The sequence below is a fragment of the Poromitra crassiceps genome (assembly GCF_964638095.1).
Source record: "Poromitra crassiceps genome assembly, chromosome: 7".
NCBI lineage: Eukaryota > Metazoa > Chordata > Actinopteri > Beryciformes > Melamphaidae > Poromitra > Poromitra crassiceps.
In genome coordinates this window covers 59,966,913-59,990,897 of record NC_139628.1, presented here as the reverse complement: position 1 = coordinate 59,990,897, position 23,985 = coordinate 59,966,913, and the positions used below count along the sequence as shown (strand labels likewise).

General features: G+C 46.0%; 1 protein-coding gene and 1 pseudogene across 2 annotated transcripts in view; both read right to left on the bottom strand.

Moving 5' to 3' along the window:
* Nucleotides 1-7,462, bottom strand: part of casq1b (calsequestrin 1b) — a 54,656-nt gene extending 47,194 nt beyond the window's left edge. The window contains exon 1 of the mRNA XM_083640404.1: nt 7,096-7,462. Coding sequence (XP_083496530.1) covers nt 7,096-7,332 — 237 coding nt within the window. The 5' untranslated portion in view covers nt 7,333-7,462. The remainder of the gene's footprint in view (nt 1-7,095) is intronic.
* Nucleotides 7,463-7,852: 390 nt separating this feature from the next.
* On the bottom strand, nt 7,853-16,700 carry LOC310779749 (aquaporin-8 pseudogene; annotated as a pseudogene). The gene is made up of 3 exons: nt 16,446-16,700; nt 15,657-16,307; nt 7,853-7,879 (listed from the first exon to the last, which is right to left on the bottom strand). The product of its transcript is annotated as an aquaporin-8 pseudogene (transcript).
* Nucleotides 16,701-23,985: the final 7,285 nt, after the last annotated feature.

Genomic DNA, 23,985 nt, shown 5'->3' with positions numbered 1-23,985 from the left:
TAACAACACCTCCAAATGTTCCTGTCACTTTTGGCATGAAGTCAATCTGGGAAGCCATCAGTCTGGAAGCCATCAGTCTAGAAGCCATCAGTCTGGAAGCCATCAGTCTGGAAGCCATCAGTCTGGAAGCCATCAGTCTGGAAGCCATCAGTCTGGAAGCCATCAGTCTGACGATCAATAAGACTCTGATATTTCTGGGTTTCCAGTGTGGAGCGCTTCTGTGCGCCACCGGCATTTGTCCGATTGACACAAGAATGGAGATGGAGTTGATCAATCGTAGGTATTTTAGGTTCCGACAGCATTTCAACATCTTTATGAACAGATAGCTCCATATGAGATGTATTTTAGGTTCCGACAGCATTTCAACATCTTTATGAACAGATAGCTCCATATGAGATGTATTTTAGGTTCAGACAGCATTTCAACATCTTTATGAACAGATAGCTCCATATGAGATGATGCCGGACTGTAAACAAGAACGACAGAAGAAGAAGTCTTGGCACGGATGTCTGTTCTACAGCTGAAACCCTGAAATATCAACCGTCTGTCCCAGAGGCTTATTAGTCGTCAGACTGAGAGACTCTGTATAAGTATATCTTTGAAAACATTCCCACACAGTGAATGGACCATCCATTTACAAAACAGATGAACAGCCTGAGATGTCTTTGGAAAAAAAGAAGTGGAATTTCAGCGATATTATATCTGTTTTTCCACATTTCATAAAACAATTGGTGGACATGCTTAGGCTACTTCTCAATAAAACTGATCAGAATCAGCTTTATTGGCCAAGTACTGTATGTACCCATACAAGGAATTTGACTCTGGTTTGTGTTGCTCTCAAAGTACCCACCCACACACACACACACACACACAGAGGCACGCATACATTCAAACATTTACAATCGTTTTACAATCGATGGTAACTGCAGTAATTCTTCTCTATATTCAGGGGTAATGAAAATAGTTTAATTACAATTCATGAGTGCGTAATGTGCAATTTTCTCACTTTGCAAAGTCATCCCATGGGCCGGATTGGACCCTTTGGTGGGCCGGTTCTGGCCGCGGGCCGTATGTTTCACACCGCTGGCCTAGACTGACTGTTAGGTAGGTTTCTGAACGAAAATAACGAGGTGGACTCTGATATTTGAAGACAGATTTGTGGTGTGGCTTTAGCTGTGTGTTGGCTATTGTTTGGGGAAAATAGAGAGGTCATATAGAGCAAGCTATCAGAACCATGGACAGCGCTCTGACACCTGCTAACAAAGTAAGCAGCACCTGAGAGCAGAGGAGCTGTTTATTTCACTGTGGTTTGATGAATGTTGATTTCATGTTAGCATAATAAGCATATCATTTTGATATATAGATTGCTACTTGCTATTGACTATTTTACACACAAAAAAAGACATGACATGCCTTTCGAGGGCTTATAGCTGGGACCACTTGAGATCTAATGTGTGTTCTTATCTGAACACAGGCGTATTTCTGGAGTGGCAATTTGAGTCATTTGCACCACGGGCCCCTTCTCTGCCCATTATGTTGTTGCAGAGCCTGCTCTCTCCACGGGCCCTCACTGCCTGCACTGTCTATATCTACGCCCCTGTTTTGGACACCGTCTTTATGTCTTAATTATGTTTAACCAGGGTGAATTTGCAATCGCTGCAAACACATCCAGCATACATGGTATGGCTAGTTTAAACTTAGAGAGTCAGCTGGGCTAATTAGCTAACCTAAATAACAGTAGCCTATTGCAGCATTTCATCACTTTTGTTACTCACTTTAACTTTGATCTGCAACTGTCTCTCCTCTCCCTCATTCTCTCTGTTCCTCCTATACTCACACACACACGCACGCGCACGCACGCGCACACACACACAGTTGATTTATTTTTAATTCTCGATTACAAAAAAATCAAAAGATAGGGGTGCATTAAAGCAGATGTTGTAAAATAAACAACGGGATATTCATATTAAAAGACAGTCTTTTGTCACAATATTTGACATCTTACATTTTCATATTTCTCTAAACTAAAATACGGCCACACCACCGATGTGACTGAGAGGCATTTTCTCACTACAGTCAGTTCTTCTAAATGGGAACAATAATAATCGTAAGAATAATCAATCATAATAATAAATAATCTCTCTCTCTCTCTCTCAATCTGTTGCCAGGCGAACTTGAGCAACTCTGGGATTCACTCATGTCCTCACATCTTCTAGGATGGAAGAGTGGATCCACAGCATACTGTAGGTACCGTATGCTAGGTGCATGCTAGGTGCATGCTAGGTGCATGCTAGGTGCATGCTAGGTGCAGCATACTGTAGAGGAGGCCAAAGTCCTACGCTCTCACTGCTGTGAGGACATTTGGTCTTATTTTCCAAGTGAAGACGACTCCAGCTGGGGTCAGAGGTCACATATAAGACATATTTGAGCTGTGACAGGGTCACTCTGTCCAGCAAACAACCTTTTTTTTTTTTATTCTTAATATTTTTTCCCCGATTTTTTATCCCATTTTTATCCCCCTTAGTGCTAATTTACTTTTATTTATCCTGGTTGCTACTCCACCCTCTGCCGATCTGGGGAGAGCCGAAACTGACTCCATGCTTCCTCCGAGACATGGGCAGTTAGCCAGCCACTTCTTTTCACCTGACAGAGGAAGCTTCACCGGTAGGACATAGCACGTGGGAGGTTCACGCTATTCCAACCGGTTTCCCTCCCTCTGAACAGGCGCCCACAATGACCAGAGGAGGAACCACATTAGCAACCAGGATATTGCATGTTTTGGTGAAGGGGGTTCCTAAGGAAACCCCCGGGAGGCACGGGGAGAACATGCAAACTCCACACAGAAAGGCCCTTTTGATGACCCCACTCGGGCGGTGGGCACTCGAGGACATGCGGACGGGCACGCATTCCTTCAGCGTTCACAGCGTCCCAGGTGGGAATCGAACCCAGGACCTTCGAGCTGTGAGGCGACAGCGCTTACCACTGCACCGCCGTACCCCCAGCACACAACCTTTCTGAGTGAAAGATGTTGAGTTTGTTGGTGATTTGTAACACGGTGTCGTGTGTGTGTGTGTGTGTGTGTGTGTGTGTGTGTGTGTCCATCTGACCAGGGGTTTCGTTTTCAGGGGATCATGGTGGTCACGCTATACCTCTCTTAGCTGTGGGGATTTCTGGTGTGTCTGCATTCTCTCTCTCTCTGCCACTTAAAGGGACACCAAAAAACAAGTTCAAGAGAAGTAAAGTAATTAATTACATTTACTCATGTTACCGCAATTGAATAGCTTTTTTGTGTACTGAACACTTACTTAGGCCACTTCTGGGGGTATTTACATAGACTTATATGCATTCCCTTAACAAAAGCAATTACGATTTTATTCCCTCAGCCCTACAGTATAACTTAATAATTCATATTTCTTATATGAGTGGCTATCAGCTATTTTCAGCGTCCCCTCTGAGCGCCTCAAGAGCTCACTCCTGATTGGCTGAATGGCCAAGACTGGCAGGAAGTCAACTAGTCCACTGGGGAACCTGCTCCGGTTAGCTCTGGACTCTTCCTCAAAGCTGACCTAATGGATCACATGTGAAAACTCTGGTGATTGACAGTCACCGATTACGGGCCAATAGCAGAGCTGCATCTTAAACACAATCTTTCCCTCTCTAGCACCTTGTAGCCTCCTGGTCATCACCGGACCAGAACCCATGTTGAGAACCACCACACTCGTATCCTCCCCTGCAATGTAACCCCCACCCCCCCCCCCCCTCCCCTCCCCAATTTACAAAATGAATTTTAGGCCATGGTTAGTCCAGTGTTGGGCAAGTTACTCAGGAAGTGTAACTAATTACTTACACATTTAAAAACAATACAATTACTTTACTTATTACTTGGTTTCAAGAGTAATTATTTACTATTATATTTATTTTATTTTACATTACTCGTTACTTTCTATATGACTTTTGCTCTCCTTCCAAACATGTGACTTACAACTTGTTTAGCCAGTTCCTTTTAGGACTGAAACCACTTTATTGGGACAATAATGAACCTTACAGGAGTCAACAATCAGCCAAACTCCACACTTTTGATCTTTTTATGTATTTGGACTAAAGAAATCAAGTTCTGCCAATGCAGTCGTCCAGCCAGAACTATCTCCACAGTTCATTTTAGCACTGTGCCAGTGCTTCTGGAGAAAGTAATGGAGTAACTTGAAGTTATTAGATTAGGAACTGTAAGATAATTTGTGTTTGGAAATTGTAATCCCTTACATTACTAGTTACTGGGCAAAGTAATCAAAGTCGTTGCCCAACGCTGTTAGTAACACAACAGAGTGAGAAATGGAGGTGAGATATGGTGCTCTCCCTGGAGGGCTGTTAGCCTCTTGCTAGCATGCAGTGCTGTCGCGGGCTATTTCCAGAGGTGACTTATGGAGGCTGGTGTAAGGCAACCTGCCTCTGTAAGAGGACACTGCTGTGAGAGGCAGAGCAACACATGCCCCAACGTGAGACACAGCCTGGATGCTTCTCATGCTGAGTCTCAGACAGGGACGCCGTATTTCCACCGTCATACATGTAGCAATCACAATAAAACAGTACCTGCCTCATACACAATCACAATAAAACAGTACCTGCTTTATACACCAATCACAATAAAACAGTACCTGCCTCATACACAATCACAATAAAACAGTACCTGCCTCATACACAATCACAATAAAACAGTACCTGCCTCATACACAATCACAATAAAACAGTACCTGCCTCATACACAAGGTTGTTGTCCGCTGACCTGTACGCTGTACAGGGCGTGTGGGCGGGTGTACAGGGCGTGTGGGCGAAATAGCATGGTGCTCACGTTTACTGTAATGTAAAGCAGCCTACTGTAAAGCCACTGTGCTGTACTGTGCTGTACTGTACTGTGCTGTACTGTGCTGTACTGTACTGTGCTGTGCTGTACTGTACTGTACTGTGCTGTACTGTACTGTACTGTGCTGTGCTGTACTGTACTGTGCTGTACTGTACTGTGCTGTGCTGTACTGTGCTGTACTGTACTGTGCTGTACTGTGCCGTGCTGTACTGTGCTGTACTGTGCTGTACTGTGCTGTACTGTGCTGTACTGTACTGTACTGTACTGTGCTGTACTGTACTGTACTGTACTGTACTGTGCTGTACTGTGCCGTGCTGTACTGTGCTGTACTGTACTGTACTGTGCTGTACTGTGCTGTACTGTACTGTGCTGTGCTGTACTGTGCCGTGCTGTACTGTGCTGTACTGTACTGTACTGTGCTGTACTGTGCTGTACTGTACTGTACTGTGCTGTACTGTGCTGTACTGTACTGTACTGTGCTGTACTGTGCCGTGCTGTACTGTGCTGTACTGTACTGTACTGTGCTGTACTGTGCTGTACTGTACTGTACTGTGCTGTACTGTGCTGTACTGTACTGTACTGTGCTGTACTGTGCTGTACTGTACTGTACTGTGCTGTACTGTACTGTGCTGTACTGTGCTGTACTGTACTGTACTGTGCTGCATAACATCCCTTCATGACTTTATCTCTGCAAAATAGCATGTTTCCATATTGTATAATTGTAGATCATTATATATATATATATATATATATATATATATATATATATATATATATATATATATATATATATAATGATCTACAATTATACAATATATATATATATATATATATATATATATATATATATATATATATATATATTGTATAATTGTAGATCATTGGTGTCTGTATGAGAATGAGAATCTAAGAGTGAGAAGCACGATATACCAGAAACAATCCAAGGCTTCTCGGTAGCAGAAGGTCAAAAGTAGAGAAAATGGTCAAATTGTCACACTGAATTTAAATCAAACTCATCTTAGACTAGGAGTAAGTAAATGAGAGGAAGAGCAGATCTGAGATCTGGAGAGAGAGAAATTACACATTTTGTTGCAGAATGGTTGGTAGCATTACGTAATGGTACAGTAGCTGAAATGAAGCCCTTACCCGACCAAATGATAACACTTTACAAGATTAGATGCTGTCATTTTGACAGATAGCCTACTGAAGGACAAATATGAGCTAATAATTATTTTTCCTATAAATGGATAGCGTTTTGGGAAAGAAACCGGCAAGTCTGCAGAAGCAGACTGCTCGTATCTGAGCCCCCTGCTGGTCAATATCACTCATTTCATTTTCTGAATAAGTAATCTCTCATGCACTAGTACAGTTTGTATTCATGCTGCAGAGGTTTGCCAAAGATCACAAAGGTCATTGAAAGACAATGTTCATTCCTTGTCAGTGGAGTTCCAGGCATCAGTCTGACAACACAATCATACTGGTTCCTTTAAATTCATAAACATGATGCTAATTCCCTCTAATAAAAGCATTATCTCCAGTTCTGGGTCAATATATTTTATTATTCTCTCCGCCAACGAGGTTCTATTTTCAGTGCCGTTTGTCTGCAGGATTATGGAAAAACTACTGGCCAGATATTCACAGAACTTTGTGGAAGGATGTAGCATGGAGCCAAGGAGGGAGCCGTTACAAGTGAGAAGACATTGGCCTTGGTGGAGGTCTCCACTCTCTGAGTGGGTTAGGGTTAGGTTACTCTCTGAGTGGAACCTCTCTGGGTTAGGGTTAACCCTAACCCTCTCTGGACTCTGAAACGCTCAAATCCTTTCATTTTTATTTGAGGTTGATACCTCGGGTGGGTTGTGTTCTTTTGGGGCAATGTGATCCATTGTGTCAAGACAAGCTCAATCAATCACAGATAAGATAGGAGTCCCTTATGAATTCCTCCCCCCCCCTCTTCCTCCCACAGTCAGTATCTATCCTGTCATACTTGGCAGTATGCCACACTGGAAGCATCCGCGAATCCCCCAATTCAACCTTACCCAATAATCTGCACCTGTTTTGTTTGATTTCCTCCTTGGCTTCACCTGTCATGCAGCGGTAACTCCACTCGGCTGAAACCCTAACTGCAGAAGTGGTGAGTGCATCCAGGATTCCCCCTCTGGAGTCCCCTTCCTCCCACCATGACCCTTCCCCCAACCGGGGCACAGATCCATCCGGTGTCATGCTTGGCAGAGACCCACCTCCAAGGCCAGCTCTTCTATCTGAAACTGCTTCACGGCCATGCGGTTCCCCTCCACGTGTTTGTGGTAGTAGATCACCATCACGTCGTACTTCTTCATGACCGACTTGTAGTTCTTGTGGGTCAGGTCGTGCACGCGGTCTTGGCCGTCGTACTCGGGGACTTCCAGGCCCATCTCGCCCCAGGACAGGCTCCCCAAAGAGAGGACGACCCCCAGGAACACCCAGGCCCACTTCATGGTGATCGTCGCCTGGTGGTCACAACACCGCCTCTTCTCAGAGCCTGAGCAGGTGAACTGTCGGTCGGTGGGGTAGAAAGGGACAAAATAGAAAAACAACACGGAAAGGTTCCTAATGAGAGTTGGTCCACTTTCTATCCCCACCGGCTAGAGAAGAGCAGGTCAGACAGCGACGCCCCCCCTTTTAAAAAAGAACTACACGTGGCTCTGCCAACGCCACTGGCTGAGCCAGGAGGGGGGCGGGACTACAGGTGGGTCTGCCAACACCACTGGCTGAGCGAGGAGAGGGGCGGGACTACACGTGAGCAGGGGGGCGGGGCCATTTTGGGCGACATGAGTCAGTATGTGAGGGGGCAACAACACGGGGGTTTGAGCCGTGCCAAAAATGTCGGAATGACAGTGGGAGGGGAGTGAGGGGGGGGTAGGAGGGGTGGGGAGGGGAGTGAGGGGGGGTAGGAGGGGTGGGGAGGGGACTGAGGGGGGGTAGGAGCGGGTGGTCAGAACATGGGAGGAGCTATCTTTAGGTCAGGTGGCCACCTGTTGGAGGCTGCAAAAAGAGACAGTGATCAAGATCAAGACTGAATGCAAGAGTGAGAGTTGGAGCAAAGTGGGAGATGAGGGGTCGGGGGTCGGAGGTGGAGGTGGATGTGTTGGGGTTCGGGGGTGGAGAAAGTTAGAGAGGACTGTTTGAGATGAGTAAAGTAAAGTCCCACTGATTGTCACACACCTGAGTGTGTGAAATTTGTTCTCCGCATTTGACCCATCCCCTGGGGGAGCGGTGAGCGGCAGCAGTGCCGCGCTCGGGAATCATATGGTGATCTAACCCCCCAATTCCAACCCAAGATGTTGGGGGTCGGGGGTGGAGAAAGTTAAAGAGGACTGTTTGAGGGCCAGAGACACCAGCTTGTGGTGTCATGGAGGCTTGAAGGTAGCCTATAGTGATGGATGCATGGTGAGAACGGGAGGAGAGGAGGGTGTCAAGATTCCATTCCCATATTAAGTTTTGCGGAGGAGCCCGGCCCTCGCTAAAAATAAGGCCTCTGTGGGGCAACGCTGCGGACAAGATGGCTGCCACGCAGTCCACGCAGAGGGTCAGAGTGTAGAGTTGCTCTGTGGGAGCAGACCAAGCGGCCGAAACCACGGGTGAATTTGTAGCCGTCCCAACTCCATGCAAGTCAATGGGACCACAACCCAACTTCTGCTAAAATATACAGTATAAATATAAGTTGTATTATAATATACCGGTAAGCTTTTTCACCTTCAAACAGTATGGCTGATGTCACACTCACTACGTCCTTTTTCACAGTCTAGACTAGAGACACATGGAGAGGCAGCGCTGAGTGTGTCCATATTGATGTGTGCCTTGGTGTGTGAAGTCAGTCAAATGAAAACACCCTGTTAGCTTCGATGCATGTCAGCATGTCATAGCATGTCAGCATGTCATAGCATGTCAGCATGTCATAGCATACACCTTTAAAAGAAATGCCAAAACATTTTCTTGCATTTAAAATCCCATTATACAACAGGTAGTTCCGGCCGAGCAATTTGATTGGACAAGAGGGATCCTACCAGTGCTGATATTTCACAATAACACACTGGCGCTTCACTGTGTGTAGGGTAGGCTATATCACTCCGCTTCACATCTGCTCTAATCAACAAAACAAATACCAGCCTGCAGTTAATTAGGCTACATTTTCGGCAAAGCGGAAAGCTGAGGGGACTATTTTTGTTGGCGGAGGAATAAATAGAGAAATCATATATTTTCTCCGCTTTTTGTCATGTTTTTAATCAGCTTTGTTTAATAGAACTGTTGTATAAAAGCAATATCACACTCGAGGTCGTGCTGTTGTTGTCTAATATCGCCACTGCTGTGATTTTCTATCTACGACCGAATCACAGCCGTGTCGATATTAGCCAACAACAGCACTCCCTCTCGTGTGATATTGCTTAATTACTTCCTTGAAAATCAACATCAACATGCCTTTCTCTGGAAATACAACAGGAAATACGTCATACAGAAGCAAGATGAAATCTAAATGCAATTTCATTTAGATTTTAACTTGTCTGGACTCCTGATCTTATATCAACTTTGACATGCAAATGGTGTAATTGCTGCACTCTGGGTAGTAGAGGAGCTGTTTGGAAAATGCAAGTTTTGCTCTCAGCTGTCGTAAGTTATCATAATGGTCTGGTAGATGGCGAGGGGACATTACAATTTTGTTTGAAATGTACCACTTTGGTCCCTCTGGATAACCATATAAATATATAATAATATTATATATATATAATTTATATAATATACACACCATATATGTATATATATGTATATATATTAGGGATGTCCGATATTATCTGCCTACCGATATTATCGGCCGATATTAGCATAAAAAAATCGATATCGGAAAATATCGGTATCGGTTTTCATGCCGATATATATATATATATATATTTTGAATACAGGGGGAGTCTCACTGAGAGCAATGCTCTCTTTTTCAGGAGTGCCCTGTTCACATTCTCACACACATTCATACCTGGAAGCTGACCAGTACAACCACAGTCTGATCTGTTGGCCACTGAGCAGCTCCACTGGAGCGGTTGGGGTTAAGGGCCTTGCTCAAGGGCACCTCAGTGGTGGTAATGAGGGAGGGGCAAGCGCTGCCTTTTCACTTTCCCCACCCAGATTTATCCTGCCGGTCCCGGGGATTGAACCGACGACCTTCTGGTCACAAGCTCGCTTCTCTAACACTTACAACTTTAACACAACATGCATAAACTCTTCAGCTACATTAAGCTACATTATGTAACTTGTTACGTGAAATTTTGGTGGAAAAAAAGCCCGCTTATATCGGTATCGGTTGATATCGGTTGATATCGGTATCGGAAATTAAGAGTTGGACATTATCGGATATCGGATATCGGTAAAAAAGCCAATATCGAACATCCCTAATATATATGTATATATACAGTATATATATATATATATATATATATATATATATATATATATATATATACCGTATATATATGATGAATGTCCATCATTTGCAGAATGAATGCAAGATGGGAAACTTATTCTATAGAGTTATTCCTAAGGGGACACAGTGGTGCAGTGGGTGGTAGCACTCTCGCCTTGCAGTCTCGCTTCACAGCAAGAAGTTCCTGGGTTTGATTCCTGCCTGGGGAATTGTCTCCTGATGCCTTTGGTGTCAGGCAGGGAGGGAGAGAGACAGAGAGAGAGAGAGAGAGAGGGGGGGAGGCAGGGAGAGAGAGAGACAGACAGACAGAGAGAGGCGAGCCAGGGAGAGAGACAGAGAGAGAGAGAGGGGGCGACAGGGAGAGAGAGACAGAGAGAGGTGAGGCAGGGAGGGAGAGAGACAGAGAGAGAGAGAGAGAGAGAGAGAGGGGCGGAGGCAGGGAGAGAGAGAGACAGAGAGAGGCGAGGCAGGGAGAGAGACAGAGAGAGAGAGAGAGGGGGAGGCAGGGAGAGAGACAGAGAGAGAGAGAGAGGGGGAGGCAGGGAGAGAGAGAGACAGAGAGAGGCGAGGCAGGGAGAGAGAGAGAGAGAGGGGGCGGCAGGGAGAGAGAGAGACAGAGAGAGGCGAGGCAGTGAGAGAGACAGAGAGAGAGAGGGGAGGCAGGGAGAGAGAGAGAGGCGAGGCAGGGAGGGAGAGAGACAGAGAGAGAGAGAGGGGAGGCAGGGAGAGAGAGAGACAGAGAGAGAGGGGGAGCCATGGAGAGAGACAGAGGGGGAGGCAGGGACAGAGAGAGAGACAGAGAGAGAGGGGGAGCCATGGAGAGAGACAGAGGGGGGAGGCAGGGACAGAGAGAGAGACAGAGAGGGGGTGTGTGCATCAGTGCATGGTGTCTATCCTGTGGAATGGCTGACACGACAGTGTCATGTATGTCATATTCTGCTGTGTGTGTGTGTGTGTGTGTGTGTGTGTGTGTGCATGCAGTCCATACATGCATGCATGTTGGAGTATATTTAGGAAGACTTCATCATCAGCAGAGGAGATAGAGAGGGAGAAGGGGAGGGAGGGGATGCAAAGAAGGGAAGAGGGGAGAGAGTTACAGCAAGATCAAGAAGATACAGACCTAAAGTGTATGTGAGAGATACCAGGAGGTGCAGACGAGAGAGAGAGAGAGGGGGGGCATAAATAAGAGGGACAGAACAGAGAAAAGTATCATCATTATTATTATTATTATTATTATTATTATTCTTGTTACTGTGATTTGATTGAGCAACACATACGGTATATCATACTAGTAAAGCTCACTAAATTGAATTGAAGGAGAGAGAGAGCACATATTCACAATTATGTCCTAATATGCCAATGAAGCATATTTGAACTGAATTGAGATAGAGAGACACCAGAAGGTGCAGTGGAAAAGGAGAGAGAGCGAGATAGAGAGATACCAGAGAGTACAGTGGAAACATTCCTTCAGAAGTTGTAGTTGTCATAGACTGTGTTGCATAGTTGATTGCTCTATTGCTGATAAATCTGTTATTGTAAGTCGCTTTGGATAAAAGCGTCTGCCAAATGTGGTAATGTAATGTAATGTAATGTAAAAGGAGAGAGAGTGAGGTAAAGAGAGGAGGGGCTGCAGAGAGAGACAGTGTGAGAGCCGAGCCAGCTATTAGTTTACAAAGAGGAAGAGGAGATGCTGGTTATTAATAAGTGTGTAACGTGACCCCGCCTCCCCTCTCCTGCCCTCCCCTCTCATGTCCCCCTCTTCGGCCCCCAAGCTCTTCTTCTGTGGTGTTTCATGGCAGTTGGCATCCTTTATGTTGCATTACCGCCTCCTTCTGGCAAGGAGAATTACCTTTTTTTTTTTTACAACCTGGACCTTATTTCCAGCTTTAATTGTGATTTTTAACTCACCCTTCTTTTTTTAATGGATCCACCACAATGTTAATAAGCACCGAGCAACAGCCTGGAACAGAGGAGATAGGGCTGCGTAATGCAATGTTAATAAGCACCGAGCAACAGCCTGGAACAGAGGAGATAGGGCTGCGTAATGTGTGTATTTACGTCTTGTAAATCACTTGTTTTCTGACACGCAGTGGCTCATATCCTTAGAGCAGGTCACATTTAGGTCAGTATCATTATAATAAGGATATGAGCCACTTGTGTCAGAAAATAAGCTATTTACAGGAAGTAAATACACGCTTTACACATGCCCTATTTCCTATTCCAGGCCGCTGCTCGGTGCATAATAACGTTGTGGTGGATCCATTTAAGAAAAAACTTTTCAGGGTGAGTTAAAAATCATAATTAAAGCTGGAAATAAGGTCCAGGTTTAAAAAAAAAACTTCTCCTTTAAGCAAATGTCATCAGTTATTTATAAAGTAGAAAGTCAGGTTGCAAGCACACTCGAAAATATTAAAAACTCACTGGGTGCAAGGCAAGCACGAATTATGAACAAGAGAAAAGCCAGCACTCCAAATGTCTTTTTGTTGATTTATTTCCTCCTCAGTACACCTGGGCAGCAGCAACGAACGTTTCAGTCAGAGACCTTCCTCAGCGTTGACAACGCTGAGGAAGGTCTCTGACTGAAACGTTCATTGCTGCTGCCCAGGTGTACTGAGGAGGAAATAAATCAACAAAAAGACATTTGGAGTGCTGGCTTTTCTCTTGTTCATAATCAGTTATTTATGACAGACACTGATGTGTATTGGTATATAGTACAAATGTGCCCAAACTTTTGACTGGTACTGTATCTATGTACAGTAGACTATGTGTGTGACTTAACCTCCCAACTGTTGCACCTCTGAGGTAAACGGCGCCCTCCACTGGCGGTTGCAATACTGGCATCCAAGGGCCCCCAACAGGAGGCAACACTGCCACGTGCTCACATTTTCACAAATCCATCTGCTACTTCTCTCCCTCCTCTCAGCCCACTTTCACTTTGCATCCATATTATATGCTGTGTGTGTGTGTGTGTGTGTGTGTGCGTGCGTGCGTGTGTGTGCGTGCCTGTGTGTGTGTGTGTGTGTGCGCGCGCGCGTGCGTGCGTGTGTGTGCGTGCGTGTGTGCGTGCCTGTGTGTGTGCGTACGTGCGTGCGTGCCTGTGTGTGTGTGCGTGCGTGCATGCGTGCGTGTGTGTGTGTGTGTGTGTGTGTGTGTGTGCGTGCATTGTTGCCACAGTGAATGGAAGGTTAAATCTTATCAACTCAACAGTCAATTCATCAGGCAAGAAAGGCAACATGACATGAATGTGGAGACATCTAATTGCCAGTGGAGAAATCAATGAGTTTAAATTTAATGTAATTGAAGCTAATTCAGGTGATCAGTCAATTAAGACCTGCTTGTGTTGTTGTGGTGACATCTACATTATTGAAAACAAAGCTCACACAAGTCCCACATAGTTAATTGAAGCTTGCCTACATTTTCAGTCTCAGAATATGTAAGGGACAGACAGGCACAGGCCATTTTCTCTAGCCTAGGTAAACCCAGCCACCACGTGACCTGCTCTCTCAGTTCCCAGTCACTACATAGTGACTGAGAACAGGTCTGAGAGCAGGTCACGTGGGGGATGGGTTTACCCAGGCTACATTTTCTCCTGCTGCACTTCTTTTTGCGGCAGGTGGAGACGATGCGCCATGGGCACAACGTGGTGGGATTTATGACATCACTGATAATGTCACTGATGATGTCACAACATTCCGTCACGTTTTGTGCAAATGTGACAGACAGGCACCACCCGTTCATAATATTATGACATCCTTGATCTCTAGGGTGGAGACCCTGCCATGGGCGCAACATGTTGTGGGATTTATGACTGATGATGTCACAATGTTCCGTCACGTCAGTGCTCTATACCTGGGTGGAGATGATGTGCCATATAGCTGCAGTTATGGAAATCACCTGCTCTGCGGTCTCCCAAAATCGTGTCTGACAGACAGACACCGTCCACCCACCTAGACGCCATCGTGCAAATGTGCGCAATCGGCTCATACTACATCACAGTTGCTTGAGAGACATCACCGATGACATCACAACAATGCTCGAGTGACATCACTGATTACATCACAATTACTCAAGTGACATCACTGAAACATCATTGATGACATCACAATTGTAACTTAGCCAATTTTAACTAAAACAAATGTAACGTGTATGTTTTCAATAGGCCTAACACATGCATAAAACAAAGTTGCAAGGTTTACCTGCAAGATAATATAAAGTGATGCGGAAATGGCAATAAAGATGGTCAGAAACGTTCATTTACTGTAGGCACAACTTCGCCCGTCTGACGATTTATAGATAAGATTTATAGATCAGATGTATAGATAAGATTTATAGATAAGGCCTGTTGGGTCCCGATGGTTTGTCATTTTTTTTTAAAGTGGGTCCCCAGAAAAGAAAAAAAAGTTTGGGAAACATTGTCCTATAGGCCACTGGGGGGTGCTGATGCTGAGCAGACTGCTGTGTCCGGCCGCTGAGCTTCACTCCACTGACTTGATAATGGACCTTCAAGCACTTCATCTGGCCTTGATGTATTCTTAGGTCTTTGAGAGATGTTATTTGGACCAGCCACAGCTACTTAACCAGTTGATTTGATTTCTCAAAGTGCAGTGCCAATTATCTGATTCATTGTCGTATTTTGCTCTTTGAGCTTGTTGTAGCCATGAGGGGTAACAAAGCAACAGAGTCTGCCGTCATATGGTAGTCCATGACAGGTAGTCCATGACAGGTAGGTAGTCCATGACAGATAGGTAGTCCATGACAGCCCCGTTGGGGTCTTTCCCTAGTTGTCAGCTGCCCTTTCACAGCAGTCACTGCACCGTAACTCCGGTAAGGCCTGGCTTCCCAACTAGTGCAATATGCCCACTAGCCTTCGAACGTTGAAGGCTCTAATATGCCCATTATGTTGGTGTCATCCATCAGATCACACATCCTCTTCAAGGCCAGCTGCTGTGGTCATCCATACATCTCAGTGATGCCTCTCATGGTGTCACTGAATGGCAATCAGCTGTAGCTGTATGAGTCAGTGATGAGCAGCTTCTTCCAACCTCAGATGCTCCGTTCAAATTGCTTGAAGTGTTCTGAGGCATCAGGAAGTATGTTGTTGTCCAGCGCACGCTTCAATCTTGCAAACTTCCCTGGGCCCTTGTGCAGTGAGGCATCATTGGCTTATGTCCATGATGGGTCTGGTGGATGTCTGGCAAATGGGAGTGGGGCTCTGCAAGATGCAGGTGACTGGATGGATACCGACAGACATCATCTCGGTAAATTTGAGAATGACTGCTGTAGCTCTCGTGTTCTTCGGCCGCCCAAAAGATGCCTCGTCCAAAGAACCGGCATCATCCCCAAACCGACTAGCATAGCGCCGACCAAGGGTCCAACCCAGTAGACCCAGTGATAGGACCAGTAGTTGGCCACCAGTGCTGGTCCAAAGGCTCTGGCTGGATTCATGCAGCCGCCAGAAACTCTTCCAGGTCCAAGAATACTGCAAGTGGCAACCAGTCCAATGCAGAAGGGTGCCAAGAAGGTCTTGCTCTGTTTGTTCACGGTGGTCTTGCAAACTGTTAGGACCAGGAGGAACGTCATGATGACCTCTGCTGTGAAGACGCTAAACAGACTCGCTCCATCACCCACCTTAAAAGCTGCACCAGAAGCACCGTCAAACTGCGATTGAGAGAACACTGCCTTTGTTAATGCAGCTCCTATTGTGGCACCAAGGAGTTGAGATATCCAGTATGGAATCAGTCTGAAGGGGTGCAAACCACCTGCCATGACCACTCCCAGTGTTACTGCAGGATTCAAATGGCCCCCACTGTCTCTAGTTGTGTTAGCGACGCAGATGGACAGAGCCAGTCCATGAGCTATGGCTGTCTGCAGTCTTCCTGTCTTTGGATCACTACCAATCATCGAGGCACAGCCATTGAAGACGAACAGCAACGTCCCGAGAAACTCTGCCCAACACGGTAAAAGATAGTCGTAATACCAACTACTGTGCTTTTCCTCAGTCTGAGTTGAATTGACAGACATACGCCCATTTACAAATAAGCCAACTTGGTCTGCCTCTGTAGAGTTGATTAATTCCTGATAATACCTCATCGGCACCTCAGCATTACCCCTATCCAAGCTATTTGTTTGTGGCTCTACTCGGCTCAGCTCTATTGAGTTCAGCTCTCCTCCGCCCACCAGGCCTATTGGGTTCTGCTCTCCTAGGCTCGGCTCTATTAAGCTTAACTCTGCTCGTCTGGATTCTACTAAGCTCAGCTCTCCTCTGCTCAGCTCTAGTGGGCTCCGCTCTTCTGGTCTCAGTTCTTTTGGACTCAAATCTCTGTGGTCTCGCTCTAGTGGGCTCAGCTCTACACGGTTGGACTCTGGGGTCGCATCGAAGTAAACATCATCCATAGTCAGAGGATCAGGTCCGAGGATGCTACTTAATATACTCCCACCACTTATAGCCTCAGCCAGGGAGGATGTATGACATTGTGATGACATTGTGAGGTCACACCGATGATGTGTGATGATGTTATCAGTGAGTGATGTCATCAGTGATGTCATGGGTGATGATGTCATCGGTGATGATGTCGCATAACATCGCTGATTATGTCACGTCTAAGACAGGGGTTTTCAAAGTCTGAGACTGTGCGCCACCCCCCCCCCCCCAGACAAAGCTTGGGGACAAAGCTATTTTCATTCTACGTGATCTCATTTTGATAACAAAATGTAATTTTTTCACTTCCATTCACTGAGTGTCCCCTGACGCTGTTTGGAGGTCAAAGTTGAAGGCTTGTTTCCCACTTTGAAAACCTCTGATCTATGACATCATCAGTGTCTGTGGCAAGACTTAGGTGGTGGCCACACATAAGGGGGCGGGGCCACATGGATCCGTGGTGTCTGTCCGTCTTCATTTCTCTGTTCACTTCCATTCATTTTCAAGACAGCTGTCTGTCTGTCCGTGCAGCACTGATGAAAAAAGACAGCTGTCTGTCCGTGCAGCACTGATGAAAAAAGACAGCTGTCTGTCCGTGCAGCCCTGATGAAGAAAGACAGCTGTCTGTCCGTGCAGCACTGATGAAGACAGCTGTCTGTCCGTGCAGCACTGATGAAGAAAGACAGCTGTCTGTCCGTGCAGCACTGATGAAGACAGCTGTCTGTCCGTGCTGCCCTGATGAAAAAAGACAGATGTCTGTCCGTGCAGCACTGATGAAGACTGCTGTCTGTCCGTGCAGCACTGATGAAGAAAGACAGCTGTCTGTCCGTGCAGCACTGATGAAGACAGCTGTCTGTCCATGCAGCACTGATGAAGAAAGACAGCTGTCTGTCCGTGCAGCCCTGATGAAGAAAGACAGCTGTCTGTCCGTGCAGCACTGATGAAGACAGCTGTCTGTCCGTGCAGCACTGATGAAGAAAGACAGCTGTCTGTCCGTGCAGCACTGATGAAGACAGCTGTCTGTCCGTGCAGCCCTGATGAAGAAAGACAGCTGTCTGTCCGTGCAGCACTGATGAAGACAGCTGTCTGTCTGTGCAGCACTGATGAAGAAAGACAGCTGTCTGTCCGTGCAACACTGATGAAGACAGCTGTCTGTCCGTGCAGCACTGATGAAGAAAGACAGCTGTCTGTCCGTGCAGCACTGATGAAGACAGCTGTCTGTCCGTGCAGCACTGATGAAGAAAGACAGCTGTCTGTCCGTGCAGCACTGATGAAGAAAGACAGCTGTCTGTCCGTGCAGCACTGATGAAGACAGCTGTCTGTCCGTGCAGCACTGATGAAGAAAGACAGCTGTCTGTCCGTGCAGCACTGATGAAGAAAGACAGCTGTCTGTCCGTGCAGCACTGATGAAGACAGCTGTCTGTCCGTGCGGCACTGATGGAGCCTACGTATCCAGCAAATTTGCATACGTTTTGAAAAGTTCAAGAGGGCTGAACTTTTTCTGGATAGACGTATCGAATGGATGATGCACCGATAGTCACCGTCCGTTTAGCCAATCAGAGTCAAGGAGGCGTTCCCAGAGCGGAAATGGCTGAGTGGGTTGTCCGCATATGACGTCATGTTATTTTAACGTTATAAATATCAACAACTAGCCAACAGATATCAAAGCTGGTGGGCTTCATGGAAACAGCATGACTCGAACTGGGCGACCACTACATCAATCTGGTCATTCAGTGGTGTTTTATTGCCCCATAAGTAACATAGCGCACAGAGCTAAATGCTAGCTAACGCCAGCTTTCTTCTTCTCTCGGTTTATAGGCGGGCCTTACGCACAGAGCAATTGTGATGTCATCAGTGATGATGTAATCAGTGTTGTCACACGAGCAATTGTGATGTCATCAGTTTGACTCATCAGGGACATCTTCAGTGACATTATCAGTGATGTCATAAATCACTGATGTATTTTAATATAGGTGTCACTACCTGATCTCCTCAACTGGCCACATGCGCAGCTACGTACGGCTACCACTTGGACAAACCATATTAGCATTGAGTTTGACTACCCGATTTGCATCCACTGGCCAGTTTGTTTACTTAGCAGTAGTTATCTGAAACATATAGCCTAAAGCAGGGTTTCTCAACTGATGGGTCGGGACCCAAACGTGGGTTGCGGGGCGGACGCCCCTGGAGAAAAAAATAAAACAAAAATTAGCTCCAAATATCCCCAAATGTTGTTGTCTCGACTTATTTTAGTGAAATAATTCAGATCCTTTAAACTTGATGAGCATCCACCAGTAGAACTTGTATAAAAAACATATAGGCCTAAGCCTCCGTTCACACTATACACTGAAGCAACGCTCAACCTAAGCACGCTGACCCCACAAGTTTCATTTAGGTGTCCTGCTTTATGCTCACCATGCCGTGAAGGGCGCGGGGGTGGAGCGAGGGCCGGGCGCGTCAAATGACGTAAATTTGTTGGGCGTGGTTGGGCGCTACCTCCGTAGGGCGCTCACCGTGTACCTGAAGATTTTTCTCACAGCGCGACCTCCGCACGGCTTCTCTCCAAACATGGCCGCTTTCAAGCCACTGAGCCCTGAACACTGGGCTGTGTTTTCAACACATTTCTTGACCCATGTGGTAGGCTATAAACTTTGATTTGCAACTGTTCGTTTTTAGTCATTTCACCAAGTAAATGTGTTGTGTTGAGAGCATGATTGAGAGAGATTAAAAGCAGCACAGAGTAGGCAATCAGGGCTGAGAACTGAAACGGCTATTCAGTAAAAACAAGTTTGGTGATTCATTCATGTGCTGATGTGCGGTCGTTTGAGAGTGAAAGCGCACTCAGTACTGCACATAATAGCGTTTCATTGCGACTTTTCCACGGGCTGTTCTCACTATTACCATTGTACAATACATGCTGATCACTTGGCTGATCACTTCTGAGTATAAAAGCATCTGCCCCACCGCGAGGTCCGCACGGTGACTCGCGGAGACTCGCGGAGCTCCACCCCACGGAGCTTGCTCGAGTATAATGAGCCCTTTAACTCATTCACCGCCAATGACGTCTTTGACGTGTTATCAGCAATGGCCTTCCCCGCCAAGGACGTGTTTGACGTGTTTTTGTTTTTATTGGTGCAGCGCCTGCAGCAAACACTTGCCCAGCCTGTCACACAGACACAGGTCCCTGCCTTCAAAGGGTAGCCGACAGCACGCGATCAAACACATACCGCAGCTGTTGTTTTGAAATTGAGCAAGAGGGAAAGCAGAGAACGGGTAACGCTTCCTTGTGCAGATAGGAGAAACGCCATTGAAACGCCGAGCTGGAGTCGCCTTCCTCTGTGCCAGCCAGGAGAAAACGGGAGAAAGTAATCAAGAGATGTGTTTGATCATCGGAGGAATGAGGAAATGATCGATCAGTTTGCGAGGGCGGTGAGGACGTGTTGAATAGCCGAGGGGAAAACGGGAACGATCATAGATATGACAGGGAGACATGGACGAGGACGGTGTACCAGAACAAATCAAAATAAACACAGGAACAGCTAGGCAGCAGCGGGCAGAAGGCACTCACAGCAGCCCGCTGTCCTTCTCAAGAGCTCTTCAGTTGATTCATGAAATCGCTGGGCTGCTCGCCCTCCAGTGTTGCTCCTGGCCAATCCCAGCGCCACAGGGCGTGGTTATTGCTTATCCTATGTTGGGTTAGAAATCTAAAAGGGGGATCGTGTGTGTGTGTGTGTGTGTGTGTGTGTGTGTGTGTGTGTCTGTCTGTCTGTCTGTCTGTCTGTCTGTCGGTGTGTCTGTCTGTCTGTCTGTCTGTCTGTCTGCACACTCACACCGAGTAAACTGTATTGTTGAATGTAAAAAAAAAGCACTTCATGTGTGTATATATATATATATATATATATTTTTTTTGTCATTTGTGTCCTAACGAATAATATTTACATGTCTGATGTCAATACAGTTCAAAATAAAAGAATTGAGAGTGAGTTATGCCTGAGATTGTGCCCTTTTACAAAAATGCTTTTTTCTCCCTTTTCTCTTCCCAGACAGGCTTTTTTGGTGAACATGGGGTGTATAAAAAGGGTTATAAGTAGAGTACAGAACATGCTAAAAGCTAACTTTCTTTTTGGGGGTGAAAGTAGAGACTTAGATCTTCATTTCGAGGTATTGGACATCACTGTAGTCCTAGTACAGAATTTACTGTGGGTCTTGAAAGATGACCAAACATTATGGAAATACTTGGCCTGTGCCAAAAATGCCAGTCAGATATTGGCAGTGAATGAGTTAACAGGCGAAGCCGTTCACACCACCCGCGCACATGCTACGCTCACGCCTTGCTAAAGCGATCGTTCAGGATTCACGCCTATTCCAAGCGTGACGCGTGCTGAAGGCGAGCATTGATCTGTCAAGCCAGGCATGAAGTCAATGGAAGTTGTGGGCAGGTTCAAGGCGTGCCGAGGAGGTGCTGAGAGGAAAAGACAAGGCTTCTTGTGTGAACGGTTAGGTGTCAGTTCAGCGCATGATCTGATTTCACCAAGTAACAGTTGTTCCTGCAACATTTCTTCCTAGTATGGGCTGGGAAACCCCGCCCCCGAACTCATTTGATTGGTCGCCGCAATTGCTTCTTAAAACGTGCGGCAAGGAAGAAATGTAGCCTATGGCTAAATGGATAAGGTGCGCGCGTGCCTTCCATTCTGAGAACCACACACATTTTTATAAAACATTAGCGTTAGACATTAGGTTTAGGCAAGTACAACAATGCGGTTACCGTTAGAGTTTGGGTCTGGTCGTCGTTAGATAAGAAAACCCTAACCCTAATCTTAACTACATCGTCTTACTTATCTTTTTGGCATAATTATTCAACTTTGAAGCTGCACAAACCAACTTTGGAAACTGTTCGAACTTCAATATTATGTAACATGATGGCCTTAAATAATGGTGAATTTGAATAATTAATATTTTTCTTGAGGAACCCCTGGAACCCCCTCAAGGACCCCTGGTGGTGCCCGTATCCCAGTGTTTTAGAATTGAGAAATGTTGGAATTTTCTAAATACCCCCCCCCCCCCCCTCCCCACCCAAGTAGATAGATAGCCCACTGCTGTCATGGGAAAACATGACTTTTTGTTTTTGTTTTTTACTAGAAGTTTTTATTATTATTATTATTATTATTATTATTATTATTATTATTATTATTATACTTTTTACTTGTTTCTACAAGTCTGTTTTTCTCAAAAAGTTGTGATAAAAAATTATCCAACAGCAGCAGCATGTTTGGAGAACTCTGTGATGCTGGCGGGCCCCCCGCTGTGTCCGCTCCGGCCTCGCTGCTCGCTCCCCCTCGTCCCCACGCCCACGCTTCAAACAACACACACACACACACACACACACACACACACACACACACACACACACACCACGCCCACGCTTCATCTGCTGGCATCAACGTTGCTAAGCATCACCCTGCAAGACTTGTCCGGTTCACTCACTCACTCACTCACTCACGCACGCACGCGCGCACGCACGCGCACACACACACACACACACACACACACACCATACTCACACACACACACACACACACACACACACACGCCCGCACTCACGCCCGCACTCACACACACACACACACACACACACACACACACACACACACACACACACACACACACACACACACACACACACACACACACACACACACACACACACACACACACACACACAAGTGTTTCTCAACTGGTGGTTCGCGAGTCGTGACCCAAATGTGGGTCGTGGGACCATTTTGAGTGGGTCATGGATGTGTGCATTAAAAAAAGGTTCTGTCGACATTACTGTCTTTCAGGGCTGTACTATGGACTTTGAATCACTTCAGTGTTCCTTTTGAAGGGATTGAAGATTGCAGGCTTAGTATCCAGGACCTCATTGAATGTGTTTCACCTCACAGCCGTATTGAGGACATGGAGAAGCTTCCTTGTGCCGACAGGAACCTTGGGAGTTTGAGTATTTCATGACATGTTTTGCTTCCCAGGTGCGCTCGATTTGCATTGATCACTGACTGAGCCGCCGTCTCCGTGTGACTGCATGTGTTGTTTGCTCTCCGGGTGCAAGCGGTGCACCATGATAGTGAGATCAAACACACCCTGCTGTAAATTCAGCACAGGCTGTGGAAAGACTGCTTTTAAACTGTTGTTTCACGCAGCAGTATCATTTTAACAGCACCGGCTAAATTACTGGCTTCCGTAGGAGGACTATCATATCTTCAGATCTGCAATCGGACGTCGGAGACGGGTAGGAGAGCGTTTTGAACAGCCTTTCCCCCTCATTGCCTATAAGAAGGCTGTGTGACCCTGACTGCTGCACGAGTATTTCATTATAATTAGTGCAGTAGGGTCACGTTATGGGGCTACATGGGGTGTCATTCGTAATCATGAGAGAGAACTGTTTTGGATGTATGCACTCAACTCCTAGAGGTCTGAATAATGACTTTAGTATTAAACCTTTTCTGTGACGTCCCTGCCTTTAAGGGTTACATACTATATGGACTATTCATACTCTAATTGCTGGTTTTCATGTTTGCAGACAGTACCATCTTGTGATCACTCATGAGTCATGACAATGTGTTTTTCTATAACTATGTGTTTTCTGTGATACTGATGTGTTCTGGTCTCTGTGCTTTGAAGCATTCCCCACTTAGGAACATCCCTTTTAATAGACTATACTTACATCTTCAGGTGTGAGGCTATGATGACCTGATGTGATTTTCATATGTGCTGTGTTGGCTTGCTCTATCTATATGATGCTGTATATATAGAACTGTTCTTGGACTCACTCTGGAGCTGTGGAGTTTGGTTGACATCAACATACTGTATTGATTACAGGTGATTACATTCACCTGTTTCACAGGTTTCATTCAGCTGCCTGCTGCTGCTCAACACCCAAACTCAAACATGTGTGTTTCAACAATGGGAAGTCAGTCAGTCAGTCAGTCAGTCAGTCAGTCAGTCAAACAGTCAGTCAGTCAGTCAAACAGTCAGTCAGTCAGTGAGTCAGTCAGTCAGTCAGTCACACAGTCAGTCAGTGAGTAAGTCAGTCAGTCAGTCAGTGAGTAAGTCAGTCAGTCACACAGTCAGTCAGTCAGTCACACAGTCAGTCAGTGAGTAAGTCAGTCAGTCAGTCAGTCACACAGTCAGTCAGTGAGTAAGTCAGTAAGTCAGTCAGTCAGTCAGTCACACAGTCAGTCAGTGAGTAAGTCTGTCAGCGAG